The sequence below is a fragment of the Chanos chanos genome, chromosome 10 (assembly GCF_902362185.1).
Source record: "Chanos chanos chromosome 10, fChaCha1.1, whole genome shotgun sequence".
NCBI classification, from domain to species: Eukaryota; Metazoa; Chordata; class Actinopteri; order Gonorynchiformes; family Chanidae; genus Chanos; species Chanos chanos.
The window spans coordinates 39102265-39124359 of NC_044504.1; the positions used below are offsets into that span (position 1 = coordinate 39102265).

Genomic DNA, 22095 nt, shown 5'->3' on the forward strand with positions numbered 1-22095 from the left:
AAGAAATATTAAAACATTTTTTTTTAAAATTACCGTCAACAAAAAGTTTTGCAGATGTTGCAGCTGATCCAGCCACAAACTTGTAGTCTGCTGCATCACCGAAGTGAACATTTCGTATTGTTAGAGAATGAGTGAGCTGTTTGGAACGGGTCTGGCATCGGTCTGTGGAGCGGATCTCAACACCATTCTTCAGCCATTTATATGTAACACCTTCATAGTTTACAGTCACCTCAAATGTAATAGTGTCTTTCTCCTGGGCATTGAGGTCTTTAAGCATGGAGGTGATCAGTATAGCTAGGGTAAAAGAAAGAAAAACACATGTTACATACCCGTGTATTATGAACAATTTTGGCCTATTCTGTGCTTTGTTTATTTTTCTGGTGTTGTCATGACCACCATAAAGTCCTCAAAATTTCACTTGTTTTACCAGCATATAAAAGAATAAATCAGTAGGATTTACTTACGGTTGACAGTTAGGGTGGCAGACACTCTATCATTTCCACACACAAATGTATATTCTGCAGAGTCTTCTCTGCTTGTGTTCATTATCTTCAGCTGGTGGAGCTTGCCCTGTACCACAATCCTGAACTTCTCACTCATCTCGATCTCCACTCCATTTTTTAGCCAAGTGGAGGGAACATTGAAATGTGACACTTCACACTCAAATGTGGCCACATGGGTTTCTGGAAGTTCAATGCTCTTCATGGGCTTTGTGACCCGCAAGGCTGGATTGAATAACACAAGGGGAAAAGGCTTTCAGCATCCCATTCATTGTCATAAAAACAACCATATGCTACAAATGTCCCTTAAAAGTACAACATTAAATAGTTTCCATCGCTAATTTATGTTTTTATGTTAAATTTTATTTATTCGGATAGATACACTTACATTCAACATGCAAATGGGCACTGCACTGCAAATGTCCAACCACTGCAGTGTATTCTCCAGCATCATGGTCTTTAACATTCTGAATGACCAGTTTGTGGGCTTTCCTCTCTGAAAGGATTTTGACATTTTCACTTGGCTTGAGCTCCACGTTATTTAACATCCATTTCACAGGAATGTTGTCATGAGATAAACTCAGTTCAAAGGAAGCAGTAGCATCCAGAAGTGAGGTTACGTCTTTTGGCTTCTTCACTATCTTGATTGCTGTAAGAAAAATAAACAGTAGTCAAAAACAGAACATCTAAAACACTTCTGGTTTCCATAAATGAGAAAAAAAAAACTCTCTACTTACTCTCAACATTCAGTCTGGCACTAGCAGAGAGTTTCCCAAGTTTGAATCCATAAACTGATTCATCTTGTGTTGTGCAGTTCTTTATCTTCAGAGTGTGAATCATGCCCTCTGCTGTGATCTCATATTTATCACTTGGGATAATCTCCACGCCATTCTTGATCCACTGAGAGCCTTTCACATCTGTATGGGTGAGCTCCAGACTGAACACAGCCTCTTGGGTCTCCGTAACAGTTTGGTTCTTCAAGGTTTTCCTGATTTTCACAGCTGTGAAATTACATTAATCAGTTAAACAGTCACAATAAGAAAACACATGTAAATCACATTTCAATCTGGATTCATCATTGGTGCGGCAGAACAAAATACATCTTTACTTTACTTCAGAGATATATGTACCTTCAACCCTCAGGTGGGCTGATGTCTTGGAGTTTGCCACCTGATAGGTGTATTCACCAATATCTTGCGGTCTGGTAATGACAGTCACGAGACGCCTAACAGCCCCAACCTTTTCACTTCTAACGTTATCACTGAAGTCTACAGGCTGACCATCTTTCAGCCACTTGCCCTCTGCATCGGGATTGGCAACCTCACACTCCAGCACAGCAGTCTGTGACTCTGCTACTGTCACATCACGAAGAGGCCTGTTGATGGCACCACCTATAACACGGATACAGTGTCTGATTAATTGTCAACACTGGGTTGCCATTTATCACAAACCTTAGTGCTTGTAATTGACAACTGCAAAGTAAGCGAATCTTAGAGTAGAAAAAATATCACACCTGATACGATAAGCTTTGCACTTGATGTTTTTTCACCAGCTGCAAACGTGTACTGTCCCTCCTCATCTTTCATGGCATTGATGACTGTGAGACTGTAGTGTTTGCCTTTGGCCTCCATCTTGTATTTGGGACCAGCTTTGAGATGCTGGTCTTTAAAGGTCCACAGAGCATCAATACCAGGATGAGATACCTCAACGGTAAAGGTGACATTCTGGGTCTCTGTGCAAACTTGGTCCTGCATATGTTTCACAATGGTTATTTCTGAATAAAAGAGAGAAACAAGTTTAATATAATGGCATGTTGGTGTTACCAGTACAACACTGAGTTGTCAAGTGCTTTTCAAATGACATCCTTTCAATAACTTGATCAGTCTTAAATTATTTTGACCACTTCCACTGATAAGTGACATCTTCAAATCCTTACTTTCAACTGTCAGTTTACAACTTGTGTCAGCTCGGCCAACGATTAGCTTGTAATGCCCTTCATCAGAGGCAAAGGTTCTGTTGAACACCAGACGCTGCTTGGATCCTTTGGCAACCATCTGGACTCTTTCACTTGCATCGATCAGTTTATCATTGTGGTACCATTTCACTGAGCCGATATCTGCAGCAGAGATTTTAGCTTCCAGCACAGCCTTAGTGCCCTCTACTGATGAAACATCCTTAAGGGGAACTATAATACCAATTGCTGAGAAAGGAAGATAAGATGCAATTTTAGAATGTAATTTTATATCATTTAAACTGTCAATGAGCAGATTTTAAAACGTATCTTACTTTGGACAGTCAGTTTTCCAGTAGTTGAAATGTCTTGAGCAGGAACCACAAAGGAGTACATTCCAGCATCATCCCTGTTGACATTTTCAACTAGGAGCTTATGGACATGCTTGTCAATAACAATGTGAACTCTATCTGTTGCAGAGATTGGCTGGCCATTTTTCATCCACGTCCCCTCCACATTTTCCTGAGAGAATCGCACCTCGAGCTGCGCAATATCACCCTCACAGATTGTTAGGTCAGAGAGGCCTTGCATCAGTGTAACAGGACGCACTAGCACAAAAGGAAAATAAATAGATAAGATCTTCGAAAATCTTAAACGTGCTGCCTCTTTTCGTTATATGACACGAGCTGTCCTCTCATCAAATATATGGTTTTGTATCATGTCAAAATAAAAGAAACAGAACATAATTTACTGAATTCAATATACTCACGTTTCATCTTCAGAGTGGCACTTGTTTTTAGATCTCCCACTTTAAATGTGTATTTCCCTTGGTCTTCCTTTTTAACATCTTTTACAGATAGGCTGTGTCGGCCACGACGGGATGATATAACATACTTAAGGCTTGGACTGATTTCTTTATTCTCAAAGTACCAGGTGCCTTCAGTATCTTCACGAGACACTTCACATTCAAATTCCCCAGCATATGTCTCAGGGACTTCAATGCTCTCCAGATTCTTCAATATTTCCAATGGGGCACCTGTTGTAAGGATAACATTATCAACTCTGGAGATAGGTCTGGATTCAGGTTCTGTAATAACCTATTCTTGTTATGGATTCATTTTACAGATAATACTTGACATGGTCATCGTGAGGGAAAAAATTCATATACGAACCTTCAACGTGAAGTCTGGCAGTGGTTCTGATGTGTTCATCATCGACAACAACACAGCTGTACTCTGCAGCATCTTGCATATTGACGATCAGCACAGACAGGAAATGCACTTTTCTATCAGAGTGCATCCTGTATTTGTCTCCTGAGAAAATCACTGCGTTGTTCTTAAGCCATTTCACCTTGACAAACGGCTCACTGGTTTCACATTCAAAAGTCACCATGGTGTCTTTCTCTTTGGCATTTTGATCCTCCAGCTCTTGTGTAAAGGAAACAACTTGCTTGGCTGAAACATACCAGACAAAAGCCATGAATCAGTTGACTGCAAAATAAAAATATTAGGTGGAATGTATACTCTGTTACTATAACAGTACTCACCTTGCACCAACAAGAATGCATGACTTGAGGTCTCTCCTGCAATATTAATGGCTTTCACCATGATGCTAGCAGAATCCTCAGCAGATACATCTCTGATGACCAATTCACAAACGTGATCCTCAGGCCAGTACCAGTAAATACGGTCAGACTTCTCAAGTAAAATTCCATTCTTAAACCACTGGCATTCTGGATCTGGTTTCCCAACCACTCTACATCGAAAGCGTACTTCTTCCGTCAAGGAAACAGTCTGGCTTTGAATACGCTCTAAGATCTTGGGAGCTTCCATACTTGGGGAGAGAGCTATTTTCTCTGGTTTGAAAGAGGGGATTGTAAGTTTACGCTCTTCTTCTTGCTTTTTCTTCTCATCCTCTGACACCTCTTTAGTCCAGTGAAGGAGTTCGTCTTTCCTCTTCCTTAGCATGTCCTCATAGGATTCATCCCTCCTCCGAGACTTGAACTCAACTGCAGTAATGGCCTCGTAATAGCCTTCCTCTGTCCTTCGTTTAAATTTGCTTCTCAGCTCTTCAGTCTCCTCTGTGGCTTTCTCATGCACTACTCTCTCAGTCTTGCGCAGTTTGACTACTTCTTTAGCATGTGGTTCCCCGGCAGGTTTATCAACCTTCACAACGTCAAAGGACACTCTGCCATGTTCAGAGAGTAGCACAGGCTCTGGAGCCTTAACCTCAGGAGCACGACGAAGGATTGACCTGAAATCTTCTCTCTGCTGGATCTCAAACTTCACACTGTGCTCCGCTGTTCCCTCAGGGTTTTCTGCTACAACTTTAACGTCTCCTGAATCGTAAGACTTGCTGTCTGTGATCTCTAAATAGTAAATACCATCATAGCGAAGTCTGAACCTTTTACTCTTGCGAATAAGCTGTCCATTGAGGTACCAGTTAACTTTGGGAGAAGGATAACCAGTCACTCTGCAGCGGAATTTGGCAGTTTCTCCTTCAAGTACTCTCACAGGTTCTGGAAGCAAGACAATCTCTGGCTTAGTCTTCTCAGTGCTTTCATCTCCAGTCACTCCACTGGGACCACCCTCATGAGCAATGCGTTCAATTTCATCTATTCTGTGAGTCTTCCTACCCTCTGGTAACTGACTCTCTTCAACCAGACTCTTCTCATCCTTCACAATCAGGGTAGCAGATGTCTGGTCAACACCAAACTTGTTGGTGGCTCTGCATGTGATAACACCACTGTCCCTGGAGTAGGCAACTTCATAGTCAAGACTGCAATATCCAAATTCATTTACCATTCGTAACCTGTTAGCAGCTTCGAGGGGTTTACCATCATGCAACCACTCAACAACCATGGTGGGATCACCAATGGGGGTCAGTCTGCACTCAAAGTGGACAGGGCCAAAGCCCTTCATTCTGACTGATGTCAGCTTCTTTTTAAAGTGAGGTTTCTGCTGCTTTTCCTTATCATAGAGATCACCCTCCTCCCACTGATCCTGACCGTAACGGAGATGTAAGGGCTCCAGCTCTGGTGCAGCAATCTCCTTAGCCTTGTAGGTTCCTTTAGGGATAATGAGTCTTCTCTCTGGTTCAGGTTCAGCAAACTCTACTTCAACATTGACCCTGCACCGTGTGGTATCTCTCCCAGCTTTGTTTATGGCTGAAGCTGTATACCAGGCACTGTCAGAACCAGAAACTGAGGGAATCTTCAAATGTGCTTCTCCCTTGGTACCCTCAATCCTGAATTAAACATTAGCATATAATTAATCTGCCATCAAAAATTGTAGACTTAAATAAGAGTGCATTATGCTTTATTTCAAGAGAATTCATATGGTCAACTCAATCACTTACTTGATATGGGGATATTTATGAGGAGAGATGATGTCACTGTTTTTCAGCCAGACAATGTCAGGGAGAGGATTTCCAATAGCTTTGACAGCCAACTCAACCAGCGTTCCTTCCTTGACACTGACATTCTTGAGCTTTTCAAGAAACTGAGGTCTGACCAAGTTTTCCTTAGCTGTAATGGAAAGGATGGATAAATTCAATACATTATGCTTAGTACTGAACACGTACAAGCTCCTTTGGTCAACGTGTAAGACAAGATATTCTGATCCATAAAACAATAATTTTTCACATTACCATCAACAGTGAGAGTCATGGAAACAGTGGTCTTTCCAGCTCTGTTTTGAGCGACCACTGTCCACTCCCCAGAGTCCTGGGGCATGGCTGGAACTACAATCAATGACTGAGTACCATCTTCCTTAATTACGATCTTGTGGGTGTAATCATTCACCACTTGTTGTCCTTTAAAAAACAGTTCAGTGTTCGTATTATTTTCACATTACATCCAGCAGCAATCTTTCAAGTGAAGTTAGTCATGAGGAGCATTCACATATTCTGAAACTATGGTGATATGAACTACAGAAAATCACAAACAGGATGAAACTAATTTTAGAAAATATATAAGGTATGTTATTTACCATTGTGGAACCAGAATGTGTCAGGCATGGGTCTACCAACAACTTTCAGGTCAAATCTTGCGGTCTGTCCTTCAGCGCATTTAAAGGATGAAGGCTTCAGGACAAAAACTGGTTTGTATAACCTCTCCAACTGGGACTCATCTGTTTCATCAAGTCTGCGAGCAGGAGAGCGTCCAGGAGAACGACTTACAGAACGTGCAGGGGAACGTCCAGGAGAGAGGCTTACAGAACGAGCAGAGAGCGGAGATGCAGACCTAAAATGGAAGAGACCGCAATGTAAAATAATCTGTGTTCTTAATGACCAACAACAGGTGTATAAATCAAAATATAAAGCAGAGTCAATTAGAGGTAATTATTAATACAAAGATAAAAATGATACTCACTGGACTCTCCTCACTGCCTCCGCTTGAGGGTAATATGGCTGAGCTGCTGCAATGGACTCTACATACAGCTTCCCAGAGCTGACAGCATTGCCCTTCATGTTACAAGCGAAAGCAGTGTAGATGCCCTCATCCTCTGGAAGTACCACAGGAAGACGCAAACTGGCTCTGCCATCCTGAAGAACCTCCATCTGATAACGACCTCCATGCCTGATGCGCTTGCCATCTTTGTACCATGCAATCTATTAAATTAATCAAAACATACTTAGTAAGGTATGGGAAAAGAAAAAAAAACAGGTGGACTAGTAAGGGTGTAATATAAAAGTGAATTTTATAAGTCTTTACATACACACAGTATGTATAAAACATTCGTTTCTCATTACCTTGGGCAGAGGGGTTCCTGACATTTTGCAGTGGAAAGTAACACCCATTCCTTCCATAATTCTGTAGCTTTTAACTGGTGTGTCAAAGGCTGATTTAACAGCTTCATGCTCAGCCACATTCATAACCATCTCCTCACCATCTTCAGTCACAAGTTCTTGGTAGGTAATCTTAAGAATACGGTACTCAATTTCAAGGATTATCTTCTGTTCAATGGCTGATACCTGGAATTCCTAGGGAGACAGAACATTTTTTTTTAATTTCTCGATGCAAATAAACAACAAAAGTTGAAAAAATGCAATCCAATGAGTTTAATGTGCATACTTTCTCTGAGATGAAGGTCTGCATCATCTGTGTTTGTTGAGCCATCCTCCTCTGTATAAGCATCTGCTCTTTTTCATGTTCACTCACAATAACTGGAGGTACATCTGCCACTCTGGGCTCCTGCACCACTGTAGTCACTTCGGTCATGTATGTCACTTCCTGTTTCTTCATGTAAGCCTCATATTCATCTTAAAACATAAATCAGTAAGTTAACTTTGGTTGTCTACAACCCTCTCAAATGTCAAGTAGGCTAACAGAACTCCTGTTACTAGATTCACCTTTTTTTGTAAGACATGTTTCATGCAGACGATTTACCAGTGTGATTTTTCTCAAAATTGTCCAGTACAGAAAAAAGACACATTCTAAGGGAAAACCATGTAACACTGGTGAATCTGTATTGCACTTTGACTGACCTTCCTCAAGCAGGCTAGTAGAGGCAGAGACCTCTCCGAGCTGATTTCTGGCAAAGATTGAGTACTCTCCAGCATCATCAGCAAAAGTCATGGAGATCTCCAACTTGCACTCGCCACTTTCTTTATTGTAAGAAACTCTGTATCTAAGGGATTAAATCAGAAAAAGAATGATAAAACATTTCTCATTGGCGCATAAGTTAATCTATGATAAAACTTTAAGTTTTACGATGATATTTAAAAATACCTATATCCAGTAGTGATTGCCACTCCACTTTTCTTCCAGTAGATGTGAGGCCTGGGGCTGCCTCCGATCTGGCATTCAAACACAACACTTCCTCCCTCTACCAGTTTTTGGACAACAGGCTTTTTCACAAAGAAAGGAGCTACTGCAGCTCCAGCCTCGACGGCTTCAGAAACAATCTCTTCCTTGGCTTCATATACAGTCCTAAGTAGACAGAAAATGAGTGTCAGAGTTGTTTTTACATTTTACAAAATGTAGAAGACAACACATTGTCAGTTTTCTACTCACTGTTTCTGAGCAGTAAGGACATGTTCCGAGACTGCTGTCATCTCCTCCCGACTTTCAATCTCCTCTGATACTGTTAAAAAAGTAAAGAGATTCTGTAAATGTAGTGAATAAAATTCTGCTGCACAGTATATTTGAAGATTTACTTTACTAAATAGTACCTGACATAGATATTTTTTAAATTACGCCACAGTAGTTGCAGAAAACAGTCCACTTTAAATAATAGATCTGTACAATGACTAGACTTCCAAACTTGAATGGACCTTGTTCCTTTCACCCCTGAAACCCTGACCCAGAGTCACCTCTAAAGCTGGATCAGATGAAAGATGTTACACAACAAACTCAAGAGTTTAACCTTGTCAGAGGCAACATGGCTTCTGTGACTGCACAAAAAGGGCTGGTAAGATATACCTTTAACGAGCAGGTAACAGGAGGTGCTGATGGTTCCAGCCTCACTGGTGGCAGTGCAAGTGAACCGACCGCTATCCTCAGCAAAGGCCTCACGGATAATTAAACGAGCATATCCATTCTCATAAGAAATCTGGAAATCAATCGAACTCTCAATTCTGTAGTCCTCTCTGAACCACATGATCTCTGGTGTTGGGTGGCCTGTGATCTGACACTCCAGAACCACTGATTCACCCTCAGTGACAGTCGTGTTCTTCAAGCCCTGAAAAAAAAAAAAAAAGGAGCGTGTGTTTTGTATTGTTTGTTTGGGGTCTTTTTTCTAAATATTTTATTATCCACCATCTTTTGGAAACCCACTGCCGAAATAAACATCCTAAAGGTGGCATAATTAATCACGTCATATTAAACAAAACTACATTTAAATACTCACAGCGACAAGAGTGGGAGGTATGACTGCCTCGAGAGCAGGTGATGGCACGGCTGCAGCCTCCACAGCCTGTGAGAAATGGAAAAAGTCTCTGTAAACATGTGACTCATTCTGTATCCATGTGCAGAGGGGGGGAAATGGATGGTTAAAAAGGGCAGACACCAGGTGTTTGATGACAGGGGAATTAGGGGAGAGAGGGTCAGGAGGAACTCCCTCAGCAAAGAAAGGGAGATCTGTAAGGAAAAAGGGTGAGCCTTAGAGTAACGGTGAGTTACAGAGGACGTGATTTTCAGGACAGGCGAGGAATGTCTGTGAAGTTAAAAACCACTCAGGTGAGACGCCAAGCAGTGTTAGCTTCACTGACAAACAAGAAACGAATCTACAAACCTGCGCGTCCCACTCTGCCCCTGTAAATGAAGTGCCTATTTGTCTCTGTAACTGTGTGTCGTAAAATGCGTGATATCTCTCAGTGGTGTCTTTAAATGGAGGGGGGGTTGACTGCTGCGTCACTCTTGTCTCCACAACCCTATGAGTTGGAGGCTTGACAGGCCTGATGATCTTTTGAGCAGCAGGAGTAGACGATAACTCTTTCTGCAGTGTGGCAATAGCAGAACCTGCTATTGAGACCTGATCAACCCAAGAACAGCAGTGTTACCATAACGGGTGATAAAAAAATATATATTTTTGGATTAATTAGCCACGCAAAGAGGAATCATCCAATCACTGGTTTATTCTGCAGGATTATGAGAGGTAACGGGATACGTGTTAGTTTAAGGGTGTCAGAACTATCATTTTAAAATCACATTGTGAAAAAATAAAACGTATTAATTTTTTTAGCTCGTTCTAGGTACACTGCACAGCACAGAAGGTTCGTCAAATAATGTTGAAGTTAATTATGAGACAGACACTACTTACTTACTAATGTAACAACTAAAGTAGTCAGGCAAGCAGGGTATATGTTTAACCCAACTGATCTGTCCCGATAATCTGTGTGATAACCTGTGTGATAACCTGTGTGATAACCTGTGCGATAATCTGTGTGATAACCTGTGTGATAACCTGTGCGATAATCTGTGTGATAACCTGATGACAAATGTTCAACAACTCGCCTCACGACCCTTTTAGCGACTGCTGAAGGTCTTTTGTTTGGGAGCATCTGCTTTTTTTCTGTTTTTCATTTACTTTCTTTCTGTCTCTTTTTTTTTTTTTACAGTAAATCACCAATTCAAACTCTTAAATTTGACCTCTGTGTTTTGTAACATCGTTTGCTCCATATACCTGCTTGCCTGATGTCACCTCTGCTTACCTCATAGCTATGATCAGGTTTAGGAACTGTAACTTTTGAAACAGTGAAATGTGGAACTGGAGATGGAGAAAGGCCAGTTTCTCCCTGCAAGCTAGTTTCTGTACTTCTTTGGATCTACACAAACCAACAGAATTATTGTTGAGTGATGAAACAAAGGCACCTTTGGATTTATATGAAAACCAAGAGCAGCGTGGCTTTTGTCTTTCCAGGGAAATGATTTCTAACCTGGGTGACATGAATGCTCTGTTCGGGTGGGGTAACGTGCACTGCAGAGGGAAGCTGCAACACTTCTGTTTTACTTGTGGTTTGTTGCTCAGTGGTTATTATTGTGGTCTGTTGTTTTGAATCAGACTCTTCCTCGGCTGGACCCTCTTCTGCATGCACGGGTTTTCGCACACGCGCCTGGTCCACGGCAGCAAGCACTGTAGCCACAGCCTCTGCCCTTTTCACACCACCCTGATGATAATAAGGACTGGTTGTAAATTAGGAATCAAATGGCAATGGTTTCAGATGGAAACCAATCCACAGTCTGTGAGCTCAGTAAATCAGTCACCTTGATTCACCAAAACATTGTGTATTTTGAATGGTAGAAAAAAACTCAAATATACATGCACAAACATAATGGGGTTAATGGTGGTAAGGGACTGTGCAATACTATAATGTCGAACAATTACCAGTGATTTACAGAAACACCCAAAAAAAAATCAGTGTGTCGGTCTATGCTGCTTCAGTGCCACACAGATGCCTAAAAGGTTTGCAGGGCAATGTTTGTAATCCTCAGAACCAAAAACAGTCATTATTTTTTATGTATTTTTACTCATGTCAAATTTATCAGTGTGCCTATCAGTGTGCCATTATCCTGTGAACATATCAAGTCACATCATACCATTGCATGCCATACAACTATGTACATCACATCGTAACCAATTCACCAGGCTATCTCTCTCATCTACAGGTGCGATTGTAGGACCCTATGGTTTCCACCACTCGGTTATAATCGTGGAATTCAGCCGTTCAGACTGAATTCCACTCATCTGCACTGAATCAATGAATTTTTAAAAATAAATAATACATTTCGTCGAAACTATTTTACTTTAGCAAAGGGAAAGCTAATTATTCATTATATTTCATCATTCTGACGTTTACAAATCCACACAACTTGAAATCCAAAGATGTGTCAAACCATTTAAAGGAGGATGTGGATCTGTCTCAAATCACATATTATATGAAGGTTTTCTTTTAGAACGTACTGCATTCCCACCTTTCAAACAAGCACCATCAGTGGTTACTCACAGACTGACTTACAGGTCTGCCAGTAGTTTCTGGCATTTAACTGAATGAATTTCAGTTTTTTTACATCTCTCTCATCACTTTGGGTTAAGAGCTTACTTCGACTCACCAGAGGGATATACGCCAGAAAAACGGGGGCTTTTCAATGGACAAATAGAAGAAAATATAATGGATTTCACAGAGCCTTACAACCGCTTTAATGTTTCCCTGCAACTCAGCAACAGTGATTCACGTGAGACACAGTGAAAACAGCCAGGTTATATGTGGTATCTCAGGTTCAGCTACCTGCTCCTGCATAGTCAGTGTGTGTTGGACAGAGGAAGACACCGCACTGGTGTGGTCTGAGTCAACACACACAGGTCCTGTCTCACTTGACTGCTCAATGCCTGCCACCTCTGCACTCATGGTAGTTCTTTCCTCGACAACAGGCTTTGTCTAATATGTCCAAAAGTCAGGAGTGAGAAAATCGGTATTAGGCCAATTACTCCATCATACGATGAAAACAATTCTATAATTGTATAAAAAGATATTGCATATTCTTAAGATGTTTGTTCCTACTGTATATTACAGAAAAAAAAAACAATTTAGCCCAGCAATATCTGGATTGTCAGCTCTGACAAACAGATCCTTGATATAGAGGCCTCGATTCCAATAACACATTATAACACTTATTACTCAAACTGTGAGACAGAAACCACTGAGGCAACCATGTCCCAGAAAATGAACACTGAAAAACATCAAAATAAAATGAAATCAATTATATCAATGTTGCGTGACAAGAAAACAATCCTGGACACATTTTTATATGCGTTCTGACAGCCAGTGTTTAGCCCCTAAAAAGTATGGTTTGTTTGCATGTTTTTCCTTAGGGTGACTGAGGTAAGCAACGATATGTCAAAATGAAAACAATGAGAGTGTATAAAACTCAAATATGGGTCAGGAAATGGCTGATGAACAATGTAAAATAAAGTCGAAATGACAGTGACAAGGCTGGATGGATGATTACAGCACTCGGTGGTTGAACTACCTGCTCTGTAAAGTGCACAGACGTGGTTCTGCTTTCAGCACTGGGCTGCTCTACAGAGCCACTGTCAGTCTCTCGACTACGAGCCTGGTCCACTGCTGCTAACACTGTAGCAACAGCAGTTGTTTTGCCATCCGAGTTTTGCTGATCCTATTACACATGCAAATATAATTAGGATGCACAAGTCATTAGTTTACTCCATACGACACGACACGCCCTCAAAGACAAAGATATATGCTTCATTTGTCGTAGCTGATAAAGCACATTGCACATTAGGATAAAGTAAACCAGGCAGCAAAAAGCTGTAGAAAGAGTACCAAAAGATCTCCAAAGGTTCAAGCAAAGAGAGTACATCAATTAGCAAAGTTAAAATTCATCTGCTTCATGCTGATCTATGGGAAGACTGTCCATTAGATTTACATAGTTAAAATTCGTCAGCTTCATGCTGATCTATGGGAAGACTGTCCATTAGATTTACATAGTTAAAATTCGTCTGCTTCATGCTGATCTATGGGAAGACTGTCCATTAGATTTACATAGTTAAAATTCGTCAGCTTCATGCTGATCTATGGGAAGACTGTCTATTAGATTGACATTTACCTCTTTCACTTGCTGCTGCATTTCAACAGTGCCCTCCCAGCGCTGCTCCCTGTGGACACGAGTGGCAGTGGTCTGGACCTGTGTGATACCAGTGGTCATGCTGGTATAGCTGGACTCTGAGACATAGCCCTCCTGTTTCCACGGAGGCAGGACCTCAGTAGTCTGCGTGACCTGTTTGCGAGTCATTACTGGTGACTTGACTGGTCTAATTGGTGAAACAGACAGTCTTGCAGAGGGAGATACAGCCCTGAAAAATTAAGACAACAAGTAATAGTGAGACCTCAGTGTTAGATGAGCGGGTGTTTGAAATGTCAGAAGAGATGAGGTAACAATTGTGGGGTGAGGGGCAGTACATTTCTGAAATTAAAAATAAGACCAAAATAACTAAACATCTTTTGTCAGGCTCGGAGTTCTATTTCTGTGCTCACTCAGATGGTTCCACACAGGGGCACTAGAAGTGAATAAGAGTGGAGACAGAAGGCAGCTCTCAGACACTGCTAACCGACAGAACAGAACCTAATTTTGGATGCCTATCTCTATCACCTGTCATGTGCACTAGCAGCCAATGAGGTGGCGGGTGGAAACTCTAGGTTTTCATCTTCACATACTCTAATTTAATTTATTTATGTATTTAAGATGGCTTTCTTTGACCATTAAAATGAAAAAAGTTCATATTTACTCATCTAAAAGCAGGTGAACCATGATGGACACATTTTTAAACACAGTGAAAGCAGTGCTCAATCTTAAAAAGTGCTCAAACTAACAAATAAATGTCAATATTCAAATTAAGTTTTATGAATTGAGATGATTTAATTTGTCTTCCTATTTATCCAAATAAATATCACATCAAAGTACTTACACTGTAACTGAGGCAAAAAACTAAGTCTGGTTTGAAAGTGTGTAGTGAGGGCACATTTGAGACTGATAGCAGGAAGAACTAGGTGTGATAACTAACACTCCCGAGCAGCTGTATGGGTTGTTAACGATCACTGGTTGTTTGCAGGACTAAACTAAAGGCATTCAAACACAGTGAAGTGTGGAGACATTTTAATCAAGCTGATCAAAGCACTGCATAGTCTAAGTTATGTCATGTAGAGCTTGTATATTTCAAAACAACAAGCTCAAGGTGGTTCAGAAAAAGATACTACTCGTTAAGACAGCCAGCCTGTATGAGGTTTCACTAGTGCTGGCTGTGAGTACGACTCCCACACAGTTTACTTACATGTGCTTCTTTATTTATTAAATACATAATGCTCTTTCTTGTACTATTTAACTAAGTATCTGGCTCTCTCCTCACAGGACAAACACACACAACTGATTTCTTGCTCTTGAATTTGCTGAGCACATTGTTTGAATTTCAAATAAATGTAAGTCAGTTTTAAACGTTGCTAACTGATGTGTTATTTATACTTTGCTTTGAACAGAATTAGCTGTTTGAAGCAAATAACCGACTGTGACAAACTGAATAACGTGACACAGACGTACTAAACAAATACAAGCAGGAGTTTTCTACTTCTGCCCCTTCCTCTCAAGCACTCATCTGATTTCTCATTTAAGAATTCACGCATTTAAAATGATTAAAATTCCCCATAAACACACTAATTTGTATTCCAGCGCATCAGAGTGGCACACTTAGTTGCAGTTGCTCATTCACACCTCTAGGTGGCACTGTTTCAACTGTGAAGACCCAGTAAAGACCATGTCCCTCAGGCTGAAGCGTAGACCTCAGAACGATCAAGTCTTAAGCAGGCCTAATCTTGATTATAATAATTACAATGAACAGAAACTGGAAGAGCCATCATTCCCTCACTTATTTTCTGTTCCAGCGTATTCCCAGGTTTGTCCCCTGGACATGAGAGCAACAATATCGGTCTCGCTGGGTGTGATATCACTTGTCTAGGAAGTTTTTCTCTGCGGCAATGTTGATAGAAATATTCTATATGACTGCACTGGACACAGTCATAGGACCTGTGGAAGCTGTTCAGCCAAGGGGGATAACCTGTTTGTGCACTATAAATAAGATCAGACATTGATTATGCAAAGTGTTTTTTGATTATGCATTTGCATTAGCTGGGTTGATATGTCTTGATTTTGTTCTGTTCTTTAGAAGTTCATCCCATTTTTGCGCACTGGTATAAGCAATATCATTGATTATACACTCTGTGCAACAAAACATACACATATTCAACATTATGGACTGTTGCCTGTACTAACATCCCAGAGGAAGTTTACCTGACAGGAGTAGGAGTAGGTGCCTTCACATGCCTAACAGGGGAGGGCGACTGCTGACGAGTGGCTGAGACTTTTGTCACAAGAGAAGGAGGGGACTTGGAGGTGGGTTTTGGAGGAACGCGAGGGGGTGTCTTATGAGCCAGGTGCTCGGTCACGACACCACCCCCCACTTGTATTTCCATCATTGCAGCACCAGAGGCCTGAAACTGAGCTTCCATTCTCTGCGAGTGAAAGAAAGAGTATTCATTATATAAGCCCTAAAATACGGCTGGGGAACACACTTAATGAAAGCAAGGGATACCTTCTCAACTCTGGTTTGGCGAGTCTGGGAGATCTGAGAGGTTGAAATCATCGTTTTTGTCTTTTTGGCAGGCACAGCTTCCTCTTCACCTGTCAAAGATTCATTGAATGAAATTACGACATTGAGGGAATGACGATGGTGAGGCAAACATAACGGTGATAAAAGTTTGAACTGTTTTTTTTTTGTTTTTTTTTTGTTACAGATGAAGCTGACCTTGAACCAGCAGCTCAGCAGTAGAGGTAGCACGTCCACTGCTGTTGGAGGCATTCACTGAATATGTTCCAGAATCTTCTGGGAAGGCCTCTGCAATCAACAAACTGTAGAGATCTCCCTCTTGAATAATCTGAAAGTCTGCAGAGCTCTGGATCTCAGCTCCCTCTCTGTAGAACTTCACCACAGGTGTAGGGATTCCTGTCACACGAACGTCCAGTCTCACTTGGCTTCCTTGTCTCACTGTCATACTCTGAAGTCTCTGAGTGAAGTTGGGTGGCGCCGTCTCCACTGAAAGTGGGATGGATGAAAGGGTTAAGAAACTCATTCAGTAAATAAACATGTGTTACACCTACAATTTTACTGTCCTCTTTCTAAGTTTCTTAAAAATGTGTAGTCAGTGGTTATTGATCATACTTGTAAATTTAAAAAATAAGATACTGGAAAACTTAAAAAAAAATGATCAAAGCTATCAAAGTTGGCTAGGCACCTAAAATTACCAATATTTTGCTAACATCAGTAGCAAAAATGATTTTCTCTGTGCCACAAACATCAGTGCCAATGATAAGGACTCCAGTCTCTGATTCTGGTTTGAGTGGCATTCCAAAAGCTAAACTTACTGACTCCTGACTTAAACCAACCCATGACTCCACTTAGGCCTATAACCTGTGATGCTTCTCAACCTGACAGCGGAACCAAGATCAACCCGTCCTATAAAGCCACATCATAATCTCAGTTTTAACTGTAGTAAAGCTGATCATTCTCAGCCATTACAAACCTACTGATATGAATACCGCTTGATTATCAAATTAACCTGTATCTGATACCACCTAGAACCAAGAACCTCTGTACATTAACTCTTTTAAACCGTAAACAAACCACATACTGTAAACAATTTCATTGACCACTGAATCTGGTTACCCTGGACTTTTATACTGTGAATGTCTCAACTGTGAATGTCTAAATTTCCGATAGCCTCACATGAAATTACTGGTTTCTTGACGATATAGCCTATTGTCCAAATGACCTAAACGATTCTAACGTTTGTAGTTTAATTCACGGTCACACATATTAGTGAAATACCGCATGTCCTGTAACTCTTCTGGAAATAGTGAGAGAATGAAGAATGAGCCGCTGAAAGAATGGGGAGCCGATCTTAAACAAAATTCAGACTCAGTACTTCACTCCTATTAATTTATCATAGCGCTAGGCAGAAACAAAATTCAACATCCGGGGTCAAACAATCCAACAAAACCTATGGTAAATTAGCAGAAATCAGTCAGTCTACTGTGAGTGTTAGTTGTCCAACATTACTTTATTTAACCACCACGACGGTGTTCGTATACTTAAACAAATACTTGATTTTATTTTCTCGTCACATCTTCAGCTAAAATAAGACAACAACTAGCTTGTTGTGTTAATCTTGTTTAAAGACTATAGTGTTTACTTGAACATCGTTTAACACCGTAACCAGTTTTACCATCCAAATAAGTTTGGAGCTTCAGCCTCCTGAATCATCTTGCAGAAGGCCTGTGTGTCCAAAAATCGTTTAACATTATCCAGTGTAACCTCCAAATGGTGTTCTCTCACATGTCTTTACATCAAGTGTGACCGAGTTTCGGGACCCGTCACAACCCCTCTCAATGATGTTGTTGGCATTGTTGAGAAAAAACCCTCTGATTTGATTACTTAAAATAGTCATTATTTGTAGAACACTGATTCAAAAAGTTGGCCAGCTGCAAGTCATGAAATAAACAGTTTACGTTGAAACATTAATGTTACATTAAACTTTTTTTTACTAAAGGCAGAAACGGGTATGTCTAATCAACCGTTATTAGCGTCTCTGTGTAGCACAGCGCACGTTATGATCATGTTGCTGTGAATTTAAAGAATCTTTGGCGGTTAATTTTAACCCAGGCAGCTGAATATACCATCTCTCTGCGGAGGGTGGTGGAGACTTTAATCCAAGTCATTAAACTTACAATGCGTAGAGTTGCCGAGGAGATGCAATATTTAGAAAACGAATAGAGAGTTTGCTCAACCCAGCACTGATTTATTCACAAAGGTGCACCAGCAGACAGAAGAGCCCAACTCTACACTCTTGGTTTTTCACCGTGGGAATTCATCAAAGTTTATTCACAGTTTACTGCCAGCATGCATTCCGACAATATTTGCTGTTTTAAAAAGCTGCTGTACAAAGAAATCACAGTGCATAATGTATACACAATCCTGTCATGATCGGTCAATGGACATCTGGTCTGTCCTCTAAACTGGCTTTCAAGAACTGGAAACTGAAATTGTGATTCACTATTTGTGGAATGTTATATCTCAAAACCACTGGGATCTAATACTCATAATTATATACTATTTAATATTAGAATTTGAGAAATAATTCGTGTTGCTCCTTGCACTTTTCCCTAAATATGTGCCTTCTGTAGTCTGTCCGCCGTGATCGGTTTAGCAAACTGGCAATCTGTCTGACTAGCAATCAATCCAGTTAATCTGTCATGTTAACCAAACTGCGTTTCAAACATGAATTGTGTTGTCACTCCTGTTCACTTACCTGTAACAAGCAGTTCAGCGGTGCTAGTGGCTTGTCCAGCGCCATTGGTAGCTCTCACGGAAAATCTTCCACTGTGTGCGGCTGTCACAGCGGGGATCATCAGAACAGCGCGGCCGTCGCTGAACGAGATCTGAGCGCCGGGCAGAGCGGCAGCAGAAAGAACCTGGCCATCACGAAACCAGCTCACCTCAGGAACTGGATTACCTGTACGTAGATATATTTGTTTAACGGAGTGTGCTTGCTGACATTAGCTTTGATGATAACGAGGGCGAGTAGTAGCTCAGCACCAGTGAGTAAATTGTCCCAAACTGGTTTATAGTACAGTTGCATGGAAGCCACAGCAAATTAAATTAAATAGTGATTAAATAAATCACTGTCCAAATGTCAGAAACTTGGGCCAATTAAAAGTAATCTTAGCAGGCAGTTCTGGAGCTACACACTAGTTTATTAATGGAAAAGGTTTTTTGTGTGTCTCCTGTTGTTGTTGTTGTTGTTGTTGTTGTTGTTGTTCTGCACTTCTTTAATCCAGTTCTTTTAACAACTGAGTTGATGGTAAACTGAACTCTAAATTATGTTATAATGATTCAAAACTATGACCAACAACTTTTTTATTATTTCTTTCATTTAGTGTTCAGTGTTGAGATCAGGGCAGTGTTCCAGAAAGCGGGTTTGGTGAAAACTCAGAGTTAGTTAACTCAGAGTAAGTAGTAATCCTCCTAATAGAAGAGCCCTGTGGTTTTGTTGTGCTAGGAGAATGAAGCCATAAGGCCCATCTATTAGTTGGTTTACTACTTTCTCTGAGTGAACTAACTCTGAGTTTTCATTAAACCTGCTTTTTGGAACACCCTTCAGATGCTGGAAATGATGGCTGGGAGATCTCTTCTTACCACTAACTTGAGCTTCGAACGTTGCAGCACTACCCTCAAGTGCCACAACGCTCTGAAGCGGTTGTGTGAAAGTTGGCGCCTGTGTTGACATGGTGGTAGGCACCCTGAAAGAAGACATACAGTAAAGCAATGATTACTGTTTCTCAGAAACAAGTTTAATGGCCTACTCGTGATATGTCAAAAAAGATCCACTATCTACAAGTTTGTAGGACTGGTCGTTTTCAATTTTAGAAAGAGTGACCAGTCACTGCTGCATCTGGCTAACTGCACTTTGTCACTTGAGAGACCAGTGGCTCCGTGGGGTCTGGGTGTTAGGCCAAACTGTCAGGCCCTGCATGAGTTGACAGCTCACAGACAAGACAGTGACAGCTGGGGACTTTAATGTGTTTCGTGTCTCTTGACACTTAATCAACAATCATTGTATATTCATACATATTCAGTTAAAACAACCTAAAAAGAAACTAAAAGAACTTACTGTATGTTTAACTTGACTTTAAGTAATCATATACAGTTTATACTTTGGGCTAAAATATTTAAGTCACTTTACATGTTAAATGTTATCGTATTTTATATGTTACAGTTGTTATAGTGTACTTTCAAATAGCTATACCTTCACATGGACGTTGAATCATGCAAACAGAATGCAATAAAGTAATAGGGAATTCAGCTAAATAGAATTTGTACACTGATCTTCAGTTACATAAAACTACAATGCTTCATTTTGATCTTTGTTTTCAATATGGAAAAACAGTGTGTTAACAATGATATTTCATCAATGTCTGAAAATGAAATGTCATAAATATCTGACTTTTGTTGCACCTGGCCAGAAAAAAAATTAAACAATGGATTTTTTAGACCTTTTATTCTGTGATTTGATGATTTTGCAATGTCATTATTTCATGTCTGTCAGATAATGAAGTGAGTGTCCATACAATGCTTACATTAGCTCATTCCAGGCAACACACATAGCCTGGATTCATTTATCTCAAGATAGCTTGTGATACAGTTACCAAAGCATGAGACTAAATCACATCATACATCTCTTTCCTTCAAAATCTTGATTTGTCAGGACTCATTGACAACCAATCCTTGATCAAATGTTTTATAATCTTGGACTGTTACATTTAATTACACGCTTATTACACAAAGCACAAAACAGTCAAATGGGGCTATCATTTTCCAACATGAAACTGGCTCTTAAATGTGTTGATTATGTAATAAATCAATTTAAATCACATTAAACGTCCCCTATATGGTGTAATGAAGATTAACTGAAGACCACAACATCTACTGTGTCAAGTTTATTGGCATGTGGATGATTGAGAAGTGCTTTTTTCTTTTTTTTTTTAAGGAAAACTATTTTCAAACACATAAACTTCCCGTGCAATTGAAGGCTAAGTGTCACAAAAGGCAGGGTCTAAAAATAATCTGCACCAAGCTTGACTGACAATCACCAAGTGGCACATAGCTGGAGGTGCAACTGATAGCCCTGCTGCTGATTCCCTTAAAAAGACATCACGGCCCAGCTGGGACACCAGTCTAATGCTATCACTGGCTATTCTTGGCTTTTCAGAAATCTTTTCGCAGTTTAGTAACCTTGGAGGATAAAAAGCCCCAGCTTCTATTGAATGCAGTTTCAAAGATTCATCTAAAATGTCAAACATATCTATAACTTGCCATCCCCAGTAATACAGCATATCGTGTTCGATCTATTTTGATCATCAGTGCAATAGAAAATAAATCAAAGCATTATCAAACTGATAAGCACTGCAAAAACAAGTGTAAAAGAAATAAAAGCTCACTTACTTGAATACACAAGAGTGCCTAGAACTGAAGGGACAGCGCCCAAGGTTTTTTTATCTTCTGAAACAATCTACTTATCCAGTAATGATTTCAGAAAATCCAATGTGAGAATGGTTCAGCCTCAAAATAGTCCAAAAACAAAACTACACAAGGTCTTAACCGTGTAGTTTTGCTTTTTCCTTTGCAATCCCTACACCTGAGGCTAGGCTGGGAATGCTCCAACTGCTCAGAAGAGTTCACATGCTAGTTTTGCTTTATATACCCCCTGGTCCAGCCAGCGTCATCATTGCACTGTCACACCCTATTGGTCAGACTTTGAAGGGGCATTATGGGAAATGGAAGCCATTTTATGCAACTTCACACCTGTCACCCACTTTACTTAATGTTACCCAAGCAGTAATAGCAGAGGATGAGTACATCCCCTTCCCTACTTAAGATTCAGTTAAAGTATCCAAGCCACATTAACAAGTCATTCCCTATCTGAAAAACCTCTCATATGGGGAAAACCAAATGGACAGGATGGCTGTCCCTGTCAATCAAGAAGTCCTGCCATCGTTACACAAATACTAAGAACTGGACA

The 22095-nt window shown here is 40.5% G+C and overlaps 1 protein-coding gene across 1 annotated transcript in view; it reads right to left on the bottom strand.

Moving 5' to 3' along the window:
• The window catches only part of ttn.2 (titin, tandem duplicate 2), a 162249-nt gene extending 142446 nt beyond the window's left edge, over positions 1-19803 (bottom strand). Inside the window, exons 1-32 of the mRNA XM_030787650.1 lie at positions 19713-19803; positions 18826-19029; positions 16266-16553; positions 16053-16141; positions 15752-15972; positions 13520-13766; positions 12923-13069; positions 10831-11061; positions 10606-10719; positions 9687-9926; positions 9303-9368; positions 8876-9134; positions 8468-8537; positions 8183-8383; positions 7939-8081; positions 7526-7713; positions 7204-7434; positions 6824-7062; positions 6441-6694; positions 6100-6264; positions 5809-5977; positions 3998-5697; positions 3624-3905; positions 3221-3487; positions 2787-3059; positions 2437-2700; positions 2014-2274; positions 1631-1891; positions 1238-1501; positions 889-1149; positions 465-725; positions 34-294 (exon numbers count right to left, since the gene is read on the bottom strand). Of these exons, the coding sequence (XP_030643510.1) occupies positions 34-294; positions 465-725; positions 889-1149; positions 1238-1501; positions 1631-1891; positions 2014-2274; positions 2437-2700; positions 2787-3059; positions 3221-3487; positions 3624-3905; positions 3998-5697; positions 5809-5977; positions 6100-6264; positions 6441-6694; positions 6824-7062; positions 7204-7434; positions 7526-7713; positions 7939-8081; positions 8183-8383; positions 8468-8537; positions 8876-9134; positions 9303-9368; positions 9687-9926; positions 10606-10719; positions 10831-11061; positions 12923-13069; positions 13520-13766; positions 15752-15972; positions 16053-16141; positions 16266-16553; positions 18826-19029; positions 19713-19803 (8212 nt within the window). The remainder of the gene's footprint in view (positions 1-33; positions 295-464; positions 726-888; positions 1150-1237; positions 1502-1630; positions 1892-2013; positions 2275-2436; positions 2701-2786; positions 3060-3220; positions 3488-3623; positions 3906-3997; positions 5698-5808; positions 5978-6099; positions 6265-6440; positions 6695-6823; positions 7063-7203; positions 7435-7525; positions 7714-7938; positions 8082-8182; positions 8384-8467; positions 8538-8875; positions 9135-9302; positions 9369-9686; positions 9927-10605; positions 10720-10830; positions 11062-12922; positions 13070-13519; positions 13767-15751; positions 15973-16052; positions 16142-16265; positions 16554-18825; positions 19030-19712) is intronic.
• Between the last annotated feature and the right edge of the window lie 2292 nt (positions 19804-22095).